Raw genomic sequence first — 19,482 nt, 5'->3', positions numbered from 1 at the left:
GAAGGCTCAGGACAGACGGGCGGCTTTGAAGGCTCAGGACAGACGGGCAGCTCAGACGGCGCTGGTCAGACGGGCAGCTCAGACGGCGCTGGGCAGACGGGCAGCTCAGACGGCGCTGGGCAGACGGGCAGCGCAGGCGGCGCTGGGCAGACGGGCAGCGCAGGCGGCAGCTCAGACGGCGCTGGGCAGACGCGCAGCGCAGGCGGCGCTGGGCAGACGCGCAGCGCAGGCGGCGCTGGGCAGACGGCAGACTCTGGCCTGCTGAGGCGCACAGTATGCCTGGTGCGTGGGCCCGGAACTGGTGGTACCGGGCTAGGGACACGCACCTCAAGGCTAGTGCGGGGAGCAGAAACAGGGTGTACAGGGCTCTGGAGACGCACAGGAGGCTTAGTGCGTAGTGCCGGAACTGGTGGTACCGGGCTGGAGACACGCACCACAGGGCGAGTGCGTGGAGGAGGAACAGGGCTCTGAAGACGCACAGGAAGCCTGGTGCGTGGTGTTGGCACTAGTGGTACTGGGCTGGGGCGAGGAGGTGGCACCGGATATACCGGATATACCGTGAAGGCGTACTGGAGCTCTTGAGCACCAAGCCTGCCCAACCTTACCTGGTTGAATGCTCCCCGCAGCCAGGCCAGTGCGGCGATGTGGAATAGCCCGCACTGGGCTGTGCTGGCGAACCGGGGACACCATGCGTAAGGCTGGTGCCATGTACACCGGCCCGAGGAGACGCACTGGAGACCAGATGCGTTGAGCCGGCTTCATGGCACCTGGCTCGATGCCCACTCTAGCCCGGCCGATACGTGGAGCTGGGATGTACCGCACCGGGCTAAGCACACGTACAGGAGACACCGTGCGCTCTCCCGCATAACACGGTGTCTGCCCGTACTCTCGCTCTCCACGGTAAGCCCGGGAAGTTGGCGCAGGTCTCCTACCTGACTTCGCCACACTCCCCACTCCCCTTTTAGGGCTGACTCTCAGGCTTCCAGCCTCGCTTCCGTGCTGCCTCTTCATACCACCGCCTCTCAGCTTTAGCTGCCTCCAGCTCTTCACGAGGGCGGCGATACTCTCCAGCTTGAACCCAGGGTCCCTTACCGTCCAGAATTTCCTCCCATGTCCAGAAGTCCTGAGTACGCTGTCGCTGCTGCCCGTTACCACGCTGCTTGGTCCTTTTGTGGTGGGTGATTCTGTAACGACTGTCTTCGGGTGAAAGAGAGGAGGACCAAGATGCAGCGTGAATATAATTCATATTTAATGGGAAAATACTTAAACACCGAACAAAACAACAAACGGACAAAAAAGGAACACAAAACATAGAATGCCCACCCAGCTCACGTCCTGACCAACTAAACAAAGACTAAACAAAGGAAATAAGGTCAGGAATGTGACAGACGGACCGTTTTGAATAGTCCAACCAACAGCGAAGTTAGTAAACAGGATAAAACCATGTTTTATTCTGAATTGACATCATTTTCTGTTTCCTTCTCCAGCAGGTGAGATGGCGGTGAGGCGAAGGATGTTTAACTCGACCAGACCGTTCTCAGGGTCACCCCAAATAGAGCTGAAGGGGTCTTACGCAAGCCTCCCCAGCCCAGAACACAGGACGAGTGACGAGGAGGGGAAGGAGAGCAAAGGGGACTTCATGCCTTGTTTAAAACCCAGAATAATTAAAGTCCTAACGAAGGGCACAGCAGAACAAGTGGGTGAAGCAGGTCCACTGAACTATCAGAAGAACTCGTTCATAGCCCAGGCTGAATGTGAGTATACTAAGGACGGGCGATACTAGTTTTGATAGGGTTAATTGCAGAGAGAGAGAGAATGGCACCAAGCTAACACCTGCTGTCTGTGCTTCCCCAGGTGAAACCCAAGACTCTCAGCAGTTCAGCCCTTCCTGCTCCGAACGCTCCTTTGTCGCGTCCCCCAACTGCTTAATCAACCGGTATGACCTCACTTATCCCTCCATAACACACTCCATCATTATCTCTCCTTACAACTATCTCAATCTTTTGGTTTCTTCTTTAGCTACAAAGCATTAGCTTTAAACCACTAATGTCTTCTTACAGTTTTCGGTTTTTGTGACAGTACTGTATTCACACAGGCATTGCTGTTGTGTCTTCCACAGGGACTCATCAGAGCACAACAATGTGGCGTGTTCCACCGCAGCCTCCAACCATGAGAAACCAGGCTCCCCGGCCCACTGCTCACCCAGGAAGAAGCCAAGGAAGAAACAGAAGAGGAAGGAGGAGAAAGAGGAGCAGAGGGAGACAGGGAAGCAGAGACAGAGACGTAGAGTACCTTCTGGTGTCCCTGAGCAGGAGACCCAGACTGGCAGTTCTCCTCAACTGATCCAGACCCAGGTAAGATGAGCACTCTCCCTGTAACATCCTACTGTCAGACACAAAATGGATGACGTTGAACTCTAGTTGAACTTGAAGTGCCTTTCTTGTGATTCATAGTCTGTAGTATGAACCGTAGACGGTCTCATATAGTGTTTGAGCTTCTATCAGCAAACATCCTAGCACAAACATTAGCTTTCCAACCGGTAGGAAGTGATTCAGAGAACTCTTGACTGTCTGAGACAAAGCTTCCTTTCAGGTGTCCATAGTCTTGAAGCCTCACCCACACAGATAGGTGTCTGTGTCAGTATCATTACCTGGAGGTGAAAGCTCTTTCCTGGCAGACAGTCACCTTTAATCACCTGGTGGTTGGTTTGTCTTTTTCCCCTTTAGCAGGACGCTTCAGAGCACCAAAGTAACATCAGCACTTCATACAGTAGCAGTATCCCGAGTTTAGAGGCGCATGACACAAGACGCCCCCCTTACCCCCTCCAGGACTGCAACAGGGGCCCCAGCCATTCCCACCTCTACTGGGGCCCCCAGGTGTTTAGCCCCCCCTCCAACCTCTCCACCTATGGGCAGGAGAGTGACTCAGACTCTCCTCTCAGCAGTGTGGGAGACTGTTCATTGGCCCTAGCAGGGCTCAGGGGCAGTGTCAGTCAGGAAGACCGATGCTATGCAGGTCCATTCTGCAAAGACTTCTGCAAAGACGTGGAAAGGGATGTCAGGGAGAAGGAGGGAGAAGTCTCAGAGACTGACACCAACGAGGGCCTGATCTTCAATGAGGTAACTTTCCAGACTGCAYTAGTTGTCGATAAATGCGGTTGTTTARTTGTGGCTTTTTCTGATTCCTCCTTATTAACTCAGCCAATTGTTCTCTCTCATTTCCTATTAGAATATTCAGCCTGTGAATTATGAGTACAGGGAGGGGAAGGACTACAGCCTCTGCAAGTCTATCAACACAGGGTCATACGGGGAAGTGCACAGTGTGCAAGACAACAGAACACACTTCAGATTTGGCGCCAAAAAGGTACAACAGCACTTACACTCTATGTGTATACGTTATCTGTGTGTTATCTCTCACTATTGATAACTATTGAACTCTCTTCTCCCTCTCCTTCCTCCCAGATTCTCCTGAAGAGTTTTAGTAGTGAGGAAGTGGGTACGTGGAGTGCCCTGAAGTCTCCTCGCGTGGTGGAACTCTTCGGAGTGATCAGAGAGGGGCCCTACGTTGTCCTCTTCATGGACCTCAAAGCTGGTGAGCTATACACTATACTGTACCTTGATCTCAGGCAGTGACCTAGACGCTACTTATGTGCTGGCCAGCTGTTTGTTCACCCGCACCCACCCGCAATTGCTAATAACCCATCCGCAACCACCAGACTATATGTGATAAAGTGACAATCTGAGGCCTGCACCTGACCCTAACCCGCTATAATATAGAAAAATGCTGTAGGCTACAGTCAAAGACGGTAGAATTATTTTTTTGACATGGGGTGCAGATTTTCTCCTGATTTTAGATATGTTTCAGCTTATAATTTCCGACATTTTGGTAGACTATTTGTTAGTCAACTTGTCTATTATTAGATACATGCAGCTTCTGTTCTGTCATTATATGTTGCCCTCAAAGACTAAATTAACCCCTGCTCACCAGATTGTCATAAATCAATAGAATGAATGCTTTAATCTAGTTGACATCGGTAAAGTTTTTCTCTGTCATCTTCTTTCGTGGAGCAAAAACGTTTAGGGACCAAAAAATAATTAAAGGAGAACGATTTTCCCTGCTAAATTTCCAAATGACACCAGTTTGACCGGTTGTAAGGAAGTAGAAAGCTGTGAAAACAACCCAACATGTTTTTGATAAGATTTCAGTTTGGCTTGGATGCATATTTTACGTGGTTGAAATACTATCAGCTTTTATGATGCTGATAAAGATAGATACCATCTGTAGAGGTACTAACTGAGTATTTGCATTCTCTCAAGATGCTGATAGAAAGAAATCATATTTCTCCACTCCTGTTCCTGAGTCAGAATGTAGCCTACATTTGGTGTATCATTTCACTGCAAGAAATCCTTAATTTTGCAGGAGTTAATATTAAGGCTATGTGAGAGGTTATAGACCTACAGTCAGTGTCCAGATTTCAGTTTCCACTAAACCCATCGGAACAGTAGGCTACAGTTCCCTTGAACTTCCCTATTTGAAGTCCCCGTCTTGTGACTGTTGAATTTGAATAGCTCCTCACAATCATCACACTTTTACCACTTCACCAAATATTTTCCCAACATGACTTTTCTGGCCCTCCTTTCTCTTTATCTTCAACATTTCAAAGCTTTCCTCTTGTTGAATTCAAATCTGTGGATTGACGTAAACTTTTTGTCCCGTTTCCAAAAGCATGTGGTTATTGGCATGTAGGCTATTTGGCGCGTGTACAGTTAGACTCCTAGGTTTATGCACTAATGCCAGGTAGCCTAAAATAATTAAAGAACAACCTCAATGTAGCCTATAGATATAAATTGCGCAGGAATTATACATTTATGGATTTTTTAAAGGTATTGTTTCTCTTTATTCAACCTGCCCGCTACCCACCCGCCCTTGATCCACACAATATTTAATGACCCTAAACCCGTCCGGGTTATGAGTCAACCAGGGCATCACTACTAGACACATCTGTTGGAGTTTCTCGAAGGATGTCTCAGATCACCGCTATGATTTTGAGGTGATTTTCCATCACCCACTGACCCCTCCTGCCCTCTTCTCTATTATCTGCTTCTAGGCTCTGTGGGTCAGCTTATTAAAGAGAGGGGTCGGCTACCTGAGGACCTGGCCCTACACTACCACTGTCAGGTCCTGGAGGCGCTGGAGCACCTGCTGAAGAGACGAGTGCTGCATCTGGACATAAAGGGTAGGCCGAGACATGAGATAATGAAAATGGCTGACTTATGAACAAAACCACAGCAGAGGGTTCATAAAACACACGGTAAATGAATGCCTGGGCACATACACTGACTCTTACTAGGCATTTTCAAACTAGGTTTGATTATGGCAGCTATTAAAACAGTAATTACAAGACTTGTCAAATTAAATCAAATGTATTATATAGCCCTTCTTACATCACAGCTGATATCTCAAAGTGCTGTACAGAAACCCAGCCTAAAACCCCAAACAGCAAGCAATGCTGATGTAGAAGAACGGTGGCTAGGAAAAACTCCCTAGAAAGGCCAAAACCTAGAGGAAACCTAGGAGGAACCAGGCTATGAGGGGTGGCCAGTCCTCTTCTGGCTGTGCCGGGTGAGATTATAACAGAACATGGCCAAGATGTTCAAATGTTCATAATGACCAGCATGGTCAAATAATAATAATCACAGTAGTTGTCGAGGGTGCAACAAGTCAGCACCTCAGGAGTAAATGTCAGTTGGCTTTTCATAGCCGATCATTGAGAGTATCTCTACCGCTCCTGTGTCTCTAGAGAGTTGAAAACAGCAGGTCTGGGACAGGTAGCAGGTCTGGGACAGGTAGCACGTCCGGTGAACAGGTCAGGGTTCCATAGCCGCAGGCAGTTGACATGTAAAGAGGAATAGAAGAAGCAGACGTTCAGGATATTCATATTTTGATTCATATTTTGCCTTGGTGAGAGTAAGTTGTTTCTCGGCTGTTTTTGCAGTTGTTATGTGGAACACAAGAGTCGCAGATCGTGTCTTGATCTCCCGCACCTGTGTTGTGAAACCAGAGCACCACAGGCTGAGAACGAGCCAAGCCGGGAATTTCCCACAGCGTGACTCACCGCTGCTCTTTAGAGGGCGCATGCGCTCGCCAGCCAGAGAGAGGGAGAGACAGAACTAGAGGAAGAGAGAGAGCGACAGAGCAAAGGATAGACAGTTGGAACCACATGGCTCAGTGCTCAGATGCCACCTGGTGTCAGATATGCCACACCACAGGCACAGATACAACGGGGAGGTTTTGCCAAGTCACCTGCTGCCTGTCTATTATGCTATAAGCCCCAGATTCATTCCTTCCCCAACAGCTGTTTCTTAATAGCCAACATGACTTGGATTTGACTCTCTTTCCCCCTGGTTACCAGAACCTTGCCCCGGCTGCATAGCTACAGTGCTGCTAAATATGGCTGTCTCATCCCAGGATTATAGAACAACAATAACCAAATCCAGTATATAGCCACAGATTAACGTGTGTGTGTGTGTGTGTGTGTGTGTGTGTGTGTGTGTGTGTGTGTGTTGCAGCGGACAATGTGTTGCTGTCAGAGGATGGGAGGGACACTTTTCTGTGTGACTTTGGACACTCGGAGAGAACGGACATCGGTGGACAGAGCCTAAGTGCATGCCAAGGAGGTAGCAAAATATGAACTCAAGCCCCCACTAGACAAAAAAGAGGGATACACCAAAAACAATAAAGTGTTTGACCTGGTTGTCATGTCTGAATGTATACTCTGTGTATGTGTGTGGAAGCAGATCTGAAGGGGACAGAGACACACATGGCCCCGGAGATTGTGAAAGGGGAAACCCGCGGAGCCAAAGCAGARGTGTGGAGCAGCTGCTGCATGTTACTGCACATGCTCAATGGCTGCCAGCCCTGGACACGATACTACTCCCGCCCACTGTACTTCAAGGTATCCTTCAACACAACACCAACCTGTCTTCCTACTTGACATGTGACACATATGTAGCTTTTGATGTAAAAAAAAAAAAAAATGGAGCCAATATTAGGCCTCCGATTGGATTGAATCTTCYTGTCGTGGATTGATTGTTCATGTGGCTATGGTTACAGATAGCCAATGAACCACCGCCTCTGAGGGAGATCCCGCCCGATTGCAGTCAATTCACTGCTGATGTCATAAAGGTGGGACTACAGAAGGAGCCAACCAAGAGGGCCTCRGCCTCGGAGCTCAAGGGAAGAGCAGCCAGAGCTCTGAGAGAAGGTGAGGGTGTAGCACCGCCACTGTTCTTAGATCAATTCTTAGATGTTAAAAACTGGCTGTTAACCATGTTCATGTGAATACTGGCTAACAAACTTACTGCTTTTAGATCAGTCCTTAGATGTTATAACTTTGTTATAACTGACTAACAACCATACTGTGTGTCTTTAGTGGGAGGACTCAGCAGCCCCATCAGAGGGTCCTATAAGGAGCACCTACAGATAGATGACAGCCCCGGCCAGTCTAGCCAGCCCTGGCCTCCCTTCAGCAGAGACATCTGCTCTGAGGAGAACCATAAGCTATTGCTGGAATCCATGAACCCAGGGAGCAGGGAGCTGAACAATGATGAGGAGGAGGAAGGCAGTGAGGCAGACACAGAGGAGACAACCTCACCTCCAGACTCACCTCGCTCTCTACTGTCACAACTCCATGAATGGCAAAATCCCAAGATGGCCGACGTCACCTCCAACGTATCGGAGCTTGAACTGCGCAAACTGGAGAGAGGTAAGGGTTGTTGCAACATTCTGTGTGTTTGCTGTCTGTCAGTCTGTGTATCTTAGTTCATTTTACTTGATGTATATCTGTGTGTGTCTATATCAACTCAAGTCAACTCCTCTGTTCTTACCGCTCCTCTTCTGCTTGTCTGCAGAGTTCTACCTGACCAGTCTGTCTCAGCTGCACTCAGCAGAAACCCAGGAGCAGCTWCTGTCCTGCCTGAGCAGCAGTGACTGTTACTCCAACAGGGACTTATGGGACAGAAAGGTAACCCACCATATAAGCCTGCCATACCTACATGTTAGATAATATGAACAGCTGTAGAGTGTGTAATGTGTTTCTGTGGGTTGGTATCTGGGTCTCTCAGGTCACATTATCAGCACATTCACAGTTCTCCCTCTCTTTTCCCTGTCTCCCTCCTCCCCTAACTACAGGACTCTGGCCGTTGGTCCATCAGCCKAGGTGATGACCTCAGCTCTGGCGTGTTCTCCTACAACAGCCAACCTGACGGACAGATTCTCAGTATGGACTGGCTGGTTCACCAAAGCCACCTGTCTCCACCCCGATGCTTTGAGGGTGAGTGACATTGTTATCTGACCCTGGAAGATGCTACAGCTCAGGATGTTTAGATAAGAGGATCATGWCATATTGTTTCCCACTGGATAGGACCTCATTCCCATAGAGATATAATTCATGCTGAGAAAGCATGTGCAGTGCACTCATGTTGGCTGTTTCTCTGCACTGTTATTGGCTCAGGAGTTGACGTCTGCATCACGGACGTAAATGGGCAAAGCATCCGGGTCCGAGAGAAACGCAGGGTGAAGGTGGGCCACATCGCCACGGGGATCAGCGACCAGGTGAGTGAGGACTCATGGTTGACTTTTCAAATGCCTCCCCTGACAACAAGTCATGCACAATCATATTTTCATTTTGATGCTCTTGTCCTTTTCACAGGCGACTACACAGAGCCACAATAACTCTTACACCTGTGTGTCTCTCTCTCCCCCCTAGATCTCTGAGAGGGTGTTCACCATGGAGACTCAGGAGCGGGAGCCAGTGGCCCATGATGAGGAGGTGCAGGACTCTGGCCTCCTGCTCCACTGTGTCCCTGCTCCTGACTACAGCCAGGCCTGGAGATGGAGGGTCAAGGAGGGGGTGCTGGAGACTCGTGGCTGAGCCATCAACTCCCCCCATTCATCAGTAGCAGTCTCATCAAGCATCAGGACTGTAGACTCACTCCTGTATGCCTGTCTCAGTCTATCCTGCTTTTTATCAAACTGTGTGTTATGCATAATCCTCTTTAGGATCGTACCCTAAAATCGTACTCAATTTTTGCCTAAAATGACAACCCAAATCTAACTGCCTGTTGCTCAGGACCTGAAGCAAAGATATGCATATTCTTGACACCATTTGAAAGGAAACACTTTGAAGTTTGTGGAAATGTCAAATTAATGTAGGAGAATATTAACAGCAGGGATTCAACCTTTAGAACCCAATTCCTACATTTGAATATAAAAATAGATTTTATCAAACAAAACTATGCTACATTTTATCTCTGGGACCCTCAGGATGACAAATCAGAGCAATATTACTGAATGTAAGTACATTATTTACCTTCAGAGGTGAATGTATCAAACCAAGTGCCGTGATCATTTTTTTGTTGTGCACTCAAACAATAAATTATATTATTTTCACTGTAATAGCTACTGTAAATTGGACAGTGCAGTTAGATTAACAAGAATTTAAGCTTTCTGCACATATAAGACATGTGTATGTCCTGGAAATGTTACTTACGTAATTCTAGTCACATTAGCGCACGTTAGCAACAATCGTCCCAGTATAGGGACACCGATCCCGTAGAGGATAAAGGGACAAATGTCATGGGTTTCTTATAAATGGATATCTCTGTAAATTACAGGAGCACACACATGTGGTGTTTGTGTTCTCTTTAGAGACAATGGTTAATGTGAATAAGCTACAACTGCCTTTTCTCAAAGTAAGGTATGGAAAGTCCAGCAGTGCTGTAGACCTAGCATAATTCTATACAGCTGTCCAAAAATGACAGACCTTTTCTGTACTTAGCTAGAGCACACCCAACAACAGCACTGAGCCAATAGGATGTTAACATCGCAACCCTGTGTACCTTACAGTAACATGGAATCATGTCATGAAATAAAAGCTCTACTCTGGAGAATTTCATATCCATTTGTTGATCAATAGGAAAGATTCAATCCAACTACTGAATTACTACTAGACACTCTTTGGATATGCTTCCAGTTGAGAACTTGTGTATAAGCAGGCAATAGTTTTAAATTCATCTCATTCACACCCCACAATCTTTCCCCAAATATGTCACAGTTTAATAAGGATCGCAATCCATAAAATGTTTTTATTTTATGTTCATATTACAACATACAAAAACAAACTGTCACTGCAAAAAGATTGTTTCAAGGGACAAGAGTTTTACAAAAGATATATAGAAAAAGTAAAAAAAAATTGAACAATATCAAAGCAATTTATTGTACAAATGAAAAAAGGACAAAGGCACTGACAACTTAAAAGAAATAAGAAAAAGTTCCCTTATTTGTTAACACATTAACAAGGTGTATAAAAAGAGCATTTGATTGTGAAGGATTATGGTATAGTCTACTTTTAAATAGCCCACCATAGAATACAGTACTTTGAACACTATGCTGAGAGAGAGGTAAATGTCTGAGAGAAGGACAGTGCTGTGTGTGTGTGCGCAGTAGAATTGCGCACACGTACCTGGAACATCTGTTGATCCTATGATCACACGTAGATGCTCACAGACACACACACCCCAAAATGCATACTCTAGCAAAGAGATACCATGAAGACGGCTGGAGAGAATGATCAGATAGGAAAAAGGAGAGACTCAATGGGAGAAGTGCAACAGAAATAAAAGCACAGCAGGAAAGCATAGGAGATTCTCATGGCTAACCTGAGGGGGGGAAATGATTTAATGTCATCAGTTCATGTCATAAGACTTAAGCAACAAAATGTCATGCAGCGACTTGTTTGTAAGAAATAAAAAATAAATTAATTAAAAGATGTGCCCTGGCCGAGTCTATAGATCTCTTTCCATCCTTCTCTCCTGTATGTGCGGTCAAGAGCCGCTCACATTTTCAGCGGTGTAGGGAACAGAGGCAAGAAGAACTTTGAATCTGACTCGATCCTTTGCCATGGATGGAGGGCAGGAAAGAGGAGTGGTTGATCAGGTCCAAACGTTGCCATTTTTCCATTCCCAACTCTATTTTTCCTCACCTTTTCCTTCCCCAGAAACAGTTCCCATTTACCCTCACATCAGTTCTGTCTCTACTACCCAGTTCTCCTCCCAGTCTTATGTCCCTCCCTCTTTGTCCTTTCCTCTCTCAGGCTCTCCTGCCCCTCACATCCTGCGGATGACCAGCACAGTGGTAAGAACTCCAACGAGGAACACCCCCACGGTCTGCCAGGTGGGAGTGCCAAAGTAGGAACGGATTCCCTCCTAAGAATTAGGAAGAGACCATTGTCTTCAACCATCACAACTACAATTTCAAAAATACATTTATTAAAAAAACATGTATGAAACCTGTAAGTCAATTTGGGGAAAGCGCATCTACTGATTCCTTACCCAGCCACCCTGCTCCCTAATCCAGTTGATCACATGATCTCGCAGGTAGTCTGTGGCCCAGCTGATAATGGTTCTGATGATGTCGGGGACCTTGGTCAACAGAGCCTGAGGAGAGAAAGACGATGCTGTCTTATTAGACAATGAAGAAGCCAACTCATCCCAAAACGTATAAAATGCAGTTCCATTCCAAGCGTTGCGGTTTTCAAAACAGTGAATCTATTCCGACTGAGATGAGCCCCGTTTCCTTTGTCTAACGGAGGACAAGAGAGTACGAGATTGATTGAGAGAGAAAGGAGAGCTAAATAAAACACAACCACTGACAACCCTCACCTTGATGACCAGCCGACAGGCAAAGTAGAAGAGTGCCACCACCCTGCCCCAGTTGAACTTTCCATCAGAGAAGATCTCACAGGCCACACTCATAAAAACCTCCTGGCTGGGCTGGAGTGCAGTATCATTTATCATACTGAAGGGGAAAACACGAGATACTCTGAGTATTGCACAAACTCCAGAGGTCAATTCAAAGTGAATATCAATTCAAGCAAAGAGCTGTAGTCCCTTTCTAAGTCCTTTGTTTAAGATACCTTTGGAGTTGTGTATTGCCATCCAGCTCATCTCCAATCTGCTGCAGGCACTGGGCCAGTTTCTTTTCGTTGTGGTCACACAGCGCACTCCCGCCCAACTGGGTCCGTGACACMGACAACTGAGTACTGCTGTCAGCATGGCGACGAACCCGCTCGTAGATGAAACTGCAAAGAGAGGGTCACGGGTAAACAACTAGCTAGTATATGTGATCCTTGTCTGATTAATCAGGGTGTAACAAACAATTAATTGGTATACACAGCCTGAAACATCGGAGTGCAAAATCTTATAAAATGTTCAGCCAGAATGTTGAATAAAAATGTAATTTGAACTTACTCTACTGGTTGTCTGTGCAGTTTGTCCTTCAGACGCTCGAAATTTGAGACAAAATGTCCACAGGAAAGTATTGTTTACCAGGCTTTTTAGAGAACTGGTAGGTCAGATGAATGCGAGCAACGTCTGATCTGTGGTTTGCTGACGCTTGGCTATTGTTTACATATTGTGCATGTGTTTACGTCGCATTCGTCAGAAGATTGAAAATACACACCAAAAATACAAGCCAACAGAACCATATACCTACCGGCTCAGTACAAAGTCGGGTAAACATTACTTCCCTGTGGATATTTTGTCTCAAATTTCGAGTGGCTGAAGGACAAACCGCACAGACAACCTGTAGTGTAAGTTCAAATGTAATGTTATTCAACATTCTGGCTTGTAAGGAACATTTATGATTTGGACTCCAATGTTTCAGGCTATATGTACCAATTAAATTATGTATTACAGCCTGATTAAATCAGACAAATGTGAATAAAGAATAAAGATCAAATTCAGGAGTAAACAAGAAGGTATACTCACTCTGTCAGTAATCTTTTTCCCAGTTCTAGTACCTGATCAGTTCCATTACCTGAGAACACAAAGAGTGAGAGTACTACCAGAACATAAACCAACGGCAGGTAGAGGCAATTTAAGACAATGCCCATGTCTGGCTAACACTGAACTCCTGAAGTCCTCCTGACTGAGTCACGTAGGTAGCGTCATAAATATATTATGTAATGGGCTAAACATGATTGAAATGTGCCACACAAAGATATTTTTGAACAAGTAGGTACGGAAGTATGCAGGTCTCATGACCAGTTCAGTGTGACATGAATTAATGTGAAAGTTAAAACACCAGCTGGCTCATTTTCAGAAGTAGACTTCTCAGCTGACATTAGTAACAGTTGGGCTGGCCCAAGATGTACTACAGGTAGGTTAGTTGCCAATTACGTTTATTTTACCTTTATTTAGCAAATTCTTATTTTCAATGACGGCCTAGGAACAGTGGGTTAACTGCCTTGTTCAGGGGCAGAACGATAGATTTGTCAGCTCGGGGATTCGATCTTGCAACCTTTCGGTTACTAGTCCAATGCTCTAACTACAAGGCTACCCGTCGCCCCATATGTGGTTGTCCCACCTAGCCATCTTAAGATAAATGCACTAATTGTAAGTCACAATATTAAACACAGCTAGCTAGCACCCACATACTAGTCTGACGAATCAGTCTGTAATACACAATTAATGGGTATAAACAGCTTGAAACAAATGCCTGCAAAATCTTGTAAATGTTCCTTGCCAGAATGTTGAATAAAATTACATTTAAACTTACTATACCGATTGTCTGTGTGGTTTGTCCTTCATCTTCATTGAGACAAAATATCCCCAGGAAAGTATTGTTAAACCGACTTTTTAGAGAGCCGGTAGGTATATGGTTCAATACCAAGGTAAAGGTTGTTTTATATAGGATATTCGCTTCTCTCGCCAATAGCTATTGAACCAAGCATGCCATGACAATGAAAATATATTCTAAATCAGGGAAGGATGGAGAACAGTCCATAGCTTTGTTTGTGTGAATTTCTCATTTTCTTATCAGATGTCAATCTTCAAAAAGATCTAAGATTAACACACAAAAGGTGTCGATTGTTCTCCATCCTCCCCTGATTCAGAATATAAGGTCACAATACTCCATGTCATGGCATGCTTGGTTCAATAGCTATTGACGAGTGAAAACCGAATATCCAATACAAAACAGAATGTTTGGGGTGTATATGTATATAGCAATTAACGGTTTATTACAGACTATCACATAACGTTACAGGCTTACAAGCTAGCTTGATGAGAAAAGAAAACAAGTTAACTATAATGTAGCTTTCTGAGATTGATAGATAGCTAGCTAGCTTACCTAGTTATGTGTATGGGCATGTTCCAGAGATGGGATGGCTGGGTGTTATGTTAGCTAGTTAACCCGCTGGCTAACTCGACGCGGCTGGGTCCAACCGGCAACAAACCTCAATTCTTTAACAAGTTAACTAAAATAAGTTAACTAAACGGTGACAAATACTTTAAGTTCCGGCTCACGATAATTACGATATCAGTGCCACGGTTCGTATCGATTGTGTTTATCATAGTTATGTCACTTACCTGGATCGCCTCCTCCCGACGGCGTAGCCATCTTATAACGTTACTAAGATTACTTTGAGTATGCTTCCGCCTGCAGTCATGTGACATATGTTTACAGTAACAGAGGAGTGGCTTCGTGTTGCTCGACCATGAATGCCAGCTTGTAAGAGCACTACGCAGAGGGCCGATAACATTTATGAGTAGTCAATTTACAAAATACTAAGAGTATATCAAGTTTAATCAGCAATGAATACAAATATTTTGACAAATGTAATCCAAGGTTCCGTTTCTGCCTTGCCCTTTCTTAAACGTCATATCCTGACCTTTCTGGCTTCTGTCCGTCGCGCGCATGCTTAGTTCTCTTTACGACTCGGCTGGCAAAGATGGCGGATGCACAAGTACGTTCTGCAAAACAGCGTGGCGAAATTAATGTGCTTCTTTTTGACAGGAAAATAACTAGCATGGCATCGTAGCGTACAATAAATAGCTTTTGTTAAGCGAAGAGCATGCGATTGAAGTATCTCACTGTAGTTTGGTCCCGCAGTTGTTGTTTCGACTATCGCGTTCCGAGGCCCTGTGCTGTGGAGCGCATTGTCGGAGATCCAGCTAGGCCGGTTGCTAACTAGGCCTTTACAACATTGTGCGTATGCTTAATCTGTAGTTGATAATCGAAGTTTACTGATTTATGGCAGAGTTGATAGCTAAAACATGTCATTGGTAGATAATGTATGCGCGAGAAGCTAAGTCTTAACGTACTGAAAAAGTTATAGCCGTTAGGTTAGTTTTTACGCTAATTTGGCTGGCTTGCTAGCCAGATCACCCTTTCGTTGGCTAAACTCAGCTGTCTACTTTCTCAACTTGTATATTCCAAATGTTATGGCTATTGTTTTAGCTACCTAGTTCATTTCCTAGTACTTTTGAGTGCAGCCAGCTCAAACTTTTCAGAACTTTCATAATGGCCAGCTTCATAGATTGTTAATCTTGCTGGTGCACCCTTTCTGATCTACTGCTTCTCTGTTAAATTAACTTAGAATATTTTGTAAACATTAATGCACAGTAGGCATGTCTATTTTTACCTGCAAATGATGTTTTTCTCACGATGGTCTTCCTAGCCTGTGAGGCTCTGACGACACTGCCTAATGGCGATACTGATGCAGTGTAGCTTGAAGATGGGTCTTTTCAGATCCATGATGGAGCAACGGGTTTGTCTCTGCATAGATTTTTTTTTTTGACTTGGGGTTATGTCTTTCCCCACAGACCGAGAGGGCTTATCAGAAGCAGCCAACCATCTTCCAGAACAAGAAGCGTGTTCTGGTTGGTGAAGGTGGCAAGGAGGCCAAGGAGAAGCTCCCACGCTACCACAAGAGCGTTGGTCTAGGCTTCAAAACCCCAAGAGAGGTGACGTACCCAACGACCTAAACTATCCTAAAACTACAGTTGTGCTCCTTATGGGCAGTATAATACATTTGTTTAATTGTTTTTTTGAATACAGCCTTGTCTGTAGTGTCAATTAGCTTGTATGGTTATCCGCTCCTAAATGTTGCAAATGATGTTTTTCTCACGATGGTCTTCCAAGCCTGAGGCTCTGACGACACTGCCAAATGGCAACACTGATGCAGTTATAGGAGGGCTTTGGCCATCGATACTGAATTAAAAAATACATGTAATGTTTTGCTCCCGTGTTTCATGAGTGGAAATAAAAGACCCCCAGAAATGTTCCGCATGCACAAAAATATATTTTTTCTAAAATGTTGTGCACAAATTTGTTTGCATCCCTGTTAGTGAAGATATCTCCTTTGCCAATATGATCCATCCATCTGTGGCATATCAAGAAGCTGATCAAAGACTATGATCATTACACAGGAGCACCATGTGCTGGGCACAATAAGAGGACCCTCTAAAATGTGCAATTTTGTCACACAACGCAATGCCACAAATGTCTCAAGTTGAGGGAGTGTGCAATTGGCATGCTGACTGCAGGAATGTTCCCCAGAGCTTTTTCCCTAAAATTGAAGACAACTCATGAAAGGAGTATTTCTGTCTAAAGCCCAGTGGGTGGGCCTACGCCAGCCCATGGCCGCTCCCCTGCCCATTCATGTGAAATCCAAAGATTAGGCCCCAATTAATTCAAATTACTGATTTCATTATGAACAGTTACTCGGTTAATTATTGTATGTTGGTTTTATTTTTGTTCAGCATAGTTTATTTTTTACACTGGTTTGAGAGTTTTGGAAGGAGTTGCAGAGAACCTAACATTTTTCCCCCCAACAGGCTATTGATGGTACTTACATTGACAAGAAATGCCCCTTCACTGGGAATGTCTCCATCCGCGGTCGTATCCTCTCCGGTTAGTCTTTAAATTTCCTTGCTGTTCATTGTTTTTGGTTTGGATGTAAAACAGTCATCTTTGGCATTGAGCCCTTTATGACCATTTTCTCACTGAACTACAAATTGTATTTGCTCACGTTGGTCTTCCATGCCTTTCTTGTTATGACAACGCCTTATGGCATTACTGATGCAATGACCCTAAGACCATGCTCACCCTATTCAACGGTCTACTCCTATCCCTAGATCAGTGCTTAGATGTATTCTAAGATTGACCTGATTCTGCCTTTTCAGGCGTGGTGACCAAGATGAAGATGCAGAGGACCATCGTCATCAGACGTGACTACCTGCATTACATCCGCAAATACAACCGCTTTGAGAAGAGGCACAAGAACATGTCTGTCCATCTCTCACCTGCCTTCAGGTAAGAGGATCTCTGTCGAATCTTTTCAACCTCTCTTTGCATGTTTTTTTTCTTGCCAGGCTGTATCCAATAATTGGCTGATCGTGCCTAGCTAGTGCCTTTCCTACTGCAAGGATGGCTGGAGTTCACTGTTGCACTACAGTTGAAGTTCTATTAAATCAGATTTGATGTTGGCTGCAAATGATGTTTTTCTCACGATGGTCTTCCAAGCCCGTGTGGCTCTGACGACACTGCCTAATGGCTACACTGATGCAGTTTGGCCTACCTATCACATGAGATGGCAGTGGTTTCCATGTTTCTCAATTTCCCTTGCATTATCTTGATGTTATTCCTAGAAAAGCAGTGCTATGGTCGCTTTAGGATTATGCTCCAATAATTCCCTCCTTTTCCCTGCAGAGACGTCTCCGTCGGAGACATTGTTACCGTCGGAGAGTGCCGACCCCTCAGCAAGACAGTGAGGTTCAACGTCCTCAAGGTCACAAAGGCCGCTGGAGCCAAGAAGCAGTTCCAGAAGTTCTAATCTAGGATGTGCAGGAGATGAGACCAATTGACAGGAAGGCTTTCTAGGCTGACCTGCTCTGAAGTATCTGAAATAAAGAAAATGTTCTGTTTCTTGGTCTTCTGGCCTGTCTTTTGTTAAATAATTAGATTTGTACAATTCAATGGGGAACCTTTGCCAATTAACTGAAAAGGAGTGCTTTGTTTTGCATAATATCTGAGGCTGACTTATTGTGTGTTCTGCCGGACAATTCTCTCCGTTGTCCATCCATCAACTGACTCCCATATACCACAGCTTTCAGGCAATCAGCATTCAGGACTGGACCCATCCAGTTTATAATTATTTATATACCAATATACCTTGGTCTCAAAAGTCAAAGATGGATACACAATAGTGACCCCTAGTGGATAACTAAATCATTGTCAACACTCAAAAGTGTGGGCTTGTCCTATGCTTAACCAACAGAGGGTGACAAACACCTATTTTTAAATCAAAATAAAATGTACTGATGAGTTTTGAAGTAATAGCACACTGGCTTCCTTCCTGGGACTGGATGTAAATAGGGTGTAGAAAGAGGATAAAAAGTATTGCTAGTGCCATAACAGTAAACAATGATTCTCATGTCATTTTATTTAAATCAGACAAAGTAATATGAATTTTTATCCTTTAATTCATTCACATTTAGTTTGTCACATTCAGCTGAGGCAAGTTGGTTGTCACCCATGGTCCACACAGCATAGATTTCAAGTATTCACAAGTCATGGGAGAGATCTGCTGTGAGCAGTGACATGCTAATGAAACTCCCAATGTGAATATAAAGGAACATCAATGTGGAATACAAAATAAATGCTTTCAGAAATCAAATGTTTCAACTGCCAAATACCAGTGGTGTTTCCCTTTCAAACTGGCAATGTAAGATTTTATTCTTTTTTATATTGGTTGGTCTGAATGATAGTATTTCTCCCACGAGACCATATACATTTGAACCCAAACATAAAATCATGAACACAAGTCCTTGGTTGGACTCATTCTAGGGTTGTCTTGTTTTTCAGCTTGTTCCATTGTTTCCTAGGTGTTTTGCTATAGGCCTGTACGCCCAATGGCTTCTGAGATCCAGAAGAAAACGTACCCAAACATATGCAATACATGCTAAATTGCCTGCGTGCATCAGCCGAGACATATCATGTGGCTTTGATTCTGATGGCCACCCCCTCAGTGTCTGCATGGGAATGAGAGAGAGAGCCCCTCAGGCTGGGCTTCTGTCTACTTTGCTGCCTGGGTCAACCAAGGCCTTGGCGTCTGCATTTACATAATGATGCTGAGGTTGCTGCTTTCCCAATGCCTATGTGAATGTGGACCATATGGTGGTGATGTGAGTCCAACCATGGTAGGGGGCTGAGTGGGGCATGTTCTCACATTGTAGACACACTGATGAAGCCAGACCCATAAGTGACCTTGCTAGACAGCCTTCATAAGAAGCTTGCAATCCCATAGAATCCCTGAGCCTTGGCCACTCTGCTAATGCCCACCTCCCATTTGAACTAGTCACGGATTAAGGGCTGGATTCAATTCATATCGAGGAATATCCACGTTATAGATCTATGTACATTTAAAGGCAATGTTCCCGCGTTCGCAGAGACTGCATTCACAGTAAACGCGGATCTTCCGCGATACTTCAGCTATACATATTGAATCCAGCCCTAAACCTTCTACCAGACTGTTGTCTGACTCCTAATCACTGCAGAATCATGGCATACAATACAGCTTCTCATGAAAGGTAGTAACATAAATAAATAAATGAAACATGTCTAACAGGGTAGAGTTTC

At 44.8% G+C, this 19,482-nt stretch overlaps 3 protein-coding genes and 3 non-coding genes across 9 annotated transcripts in view; 5 read left to right on the top strand and 1 right to left on the bottom strand.

Moving 5' to 3' along the window:
- map3k14a (mitogen-activated protein kinase kinase kinase 14a) overlaps positions 1-11,241 on the top strand; it is a 23,723-nt gene extending 12,482 nt beyond the window's left edge. For 2 of the 3 annotated variants that reach the window (XM_024011802.2, XM_070449167.1), the window contains exons 2-16: positions 1,488-1,754; positions 1,855-1,936; positions 2,120-2,354; positions 2,727-3,119; positions 3,229-3,363; positions 3,462-3,591; positions 5,108-5,236; positions 6,570-6,677; positions 6,798-6,955; positions 7,114-7,264; positions 7,433-7,765; positions 7,911-8,023; positions 8,191-8,332; positions 8,513-8,613; positions 8,768-9,456. In XM_024011802.2, the coding sequence (XP_023867570.1) occupies positions 1,496-1,754; positions 1,855-1,936; positions 2,120-2,354; positions 2,727-3,119; positions 3,229-3,363; positions 3,462-3,591; positions 5,108-5,236; positions 6,570-6,677; positions 6,798-6,955; positions 7,114-7,264; positions 7,433-7,765; positions 7,911-8,023; positions 8,191-8,332; positions 8,513-8,613; positions 8,768-8,932 (2,634 nt within the window). In that variant the 5' untranslated portion in view covers positions 1,488-1,495 and the 3' untranslated portion in view covers positions 8,933-9,456. Of the gene's footprint in view, positions 1-1,487; positions 1,755-1,854; positions 1,937-2,119; positions 2,355-2,726; positions 3,120-3,228; positions 3,364-3,461; positions 3,592-5,107; positions 5,237-6,569; positions 6,678-6,797; positions 6,956-7,113; positions 7,265-7,432; positions 7,766-7,910; positions 8,024-8,190; positions 8,333-8,512; positions 8,614-8,767; positions 9,457-11,152 lie in introns of those variants that run through there. The other variant, XR_011481684.1, reaches the window with a different exon arrangement.
- On the bottom strand, positions 11,166-14,475 carry LOC111980805 (apoptosis regulator BAX). 2 transcript variants are annotated; one of them, XM_024011803.2, is made up of 6 exons: positions 14,430-14,475; positions 12,828-12,876; positions 11,975-12,139; positions 11,721-11,856; positions 11,391-11,495; positions 11,166-11,264 (listed from the first exon to the last, which is right to left on the bottom strand). In XM_024011803.2, exons 1-6 carry the CDS (start codon positions 14,458-14,460, stop codon positions 11,166-11,168), a joined length of 585 nt encoding a protein of 194 aa, XP_023867571.1. In that variant the 5' UTR covers positions 14,461-14,475. The 2 variants fall into 2 exon arrangements, with proteins under 2 accessions (XP_023867571.1, XP_070305269.1); XM_070449168.1 differs by lacking the exon at positions 14,430-14,475 and having other exon boundaries at positions 12,828-12,967.
- A 224-nt stretch (positions 14,476-14,699) lies between these two features.
- On the top strand, positions 14,700-17,769 carry LOC111980806 (small ribosomal subunit protein uS17). The gene is made up of 5 exons (XM_024011804.2): positions 14,700-14,806; positions 15,666-15,806; positions 16,680-16,755; positions 17,028-17,157; positions 17,554-17,769. The coding sequence occupies exons 1-5, from the start codon at positions 14,792-14,794 to the stop codon at positions 17,675-17,677; spliced, it is 486 nt and encodes a 161-aa protein (XP_023867572.1). The 5' UTR covers positions 14,700-14,791; the 3' UTR covers positions 17,678-17,769.
- LOC111982199 (small nucleolar RNA SNORD35) lies at positions 15,486-15,569 on the top strand. Its single transcript, XR_002879710.1, has one exon. It is a non-coding gene; the product is annotated as a small nucleolar RNA SNORD35 (small nucleolar RNA).
- LOC111982198 (small nucleolar RNA SNORD35) lies at positions 15,950-16,031 on the top strand. Its single transcript, XR_002879709.1, has one exon. It is a non-coding gene; the product is annotated as a small nucleolar RNA SNORD35 (small nucleolar RNA).
- Positions 17,333-17,416, top strand: LOC111982202 (small nucleolar RNA SNORD35). The gene has a single exon (XR_002879713.1). It is a non-coding gene; the product is annotated as a small nucleolar RNA SNORD35 (small nucleolar RNA).
- Positions 17,770-19,482: the final 1,713 nt, after the last annotated feature.

The sequence above is a fragment of the Salvelinus sp. IW2-2015 genome, linkage group LG20, assembly GCF_002910315.2.
Source record: "Salvelinus sp. IW2-2015 linkage group LG20, ASM291031v2, whole genome shotgun sequence".
Lineage (NCBI taxonomy): Eukaryota > Metazoa > Chordata > Actinopteri > Salmoniformes > Salmonidae > Salvelinus > Salvelinus sp. IW2-2015.
Note: the sequence above shows the minus strand (reverse complement) of the source record. Positions and strands in the feature narration are given on the sequence as shown.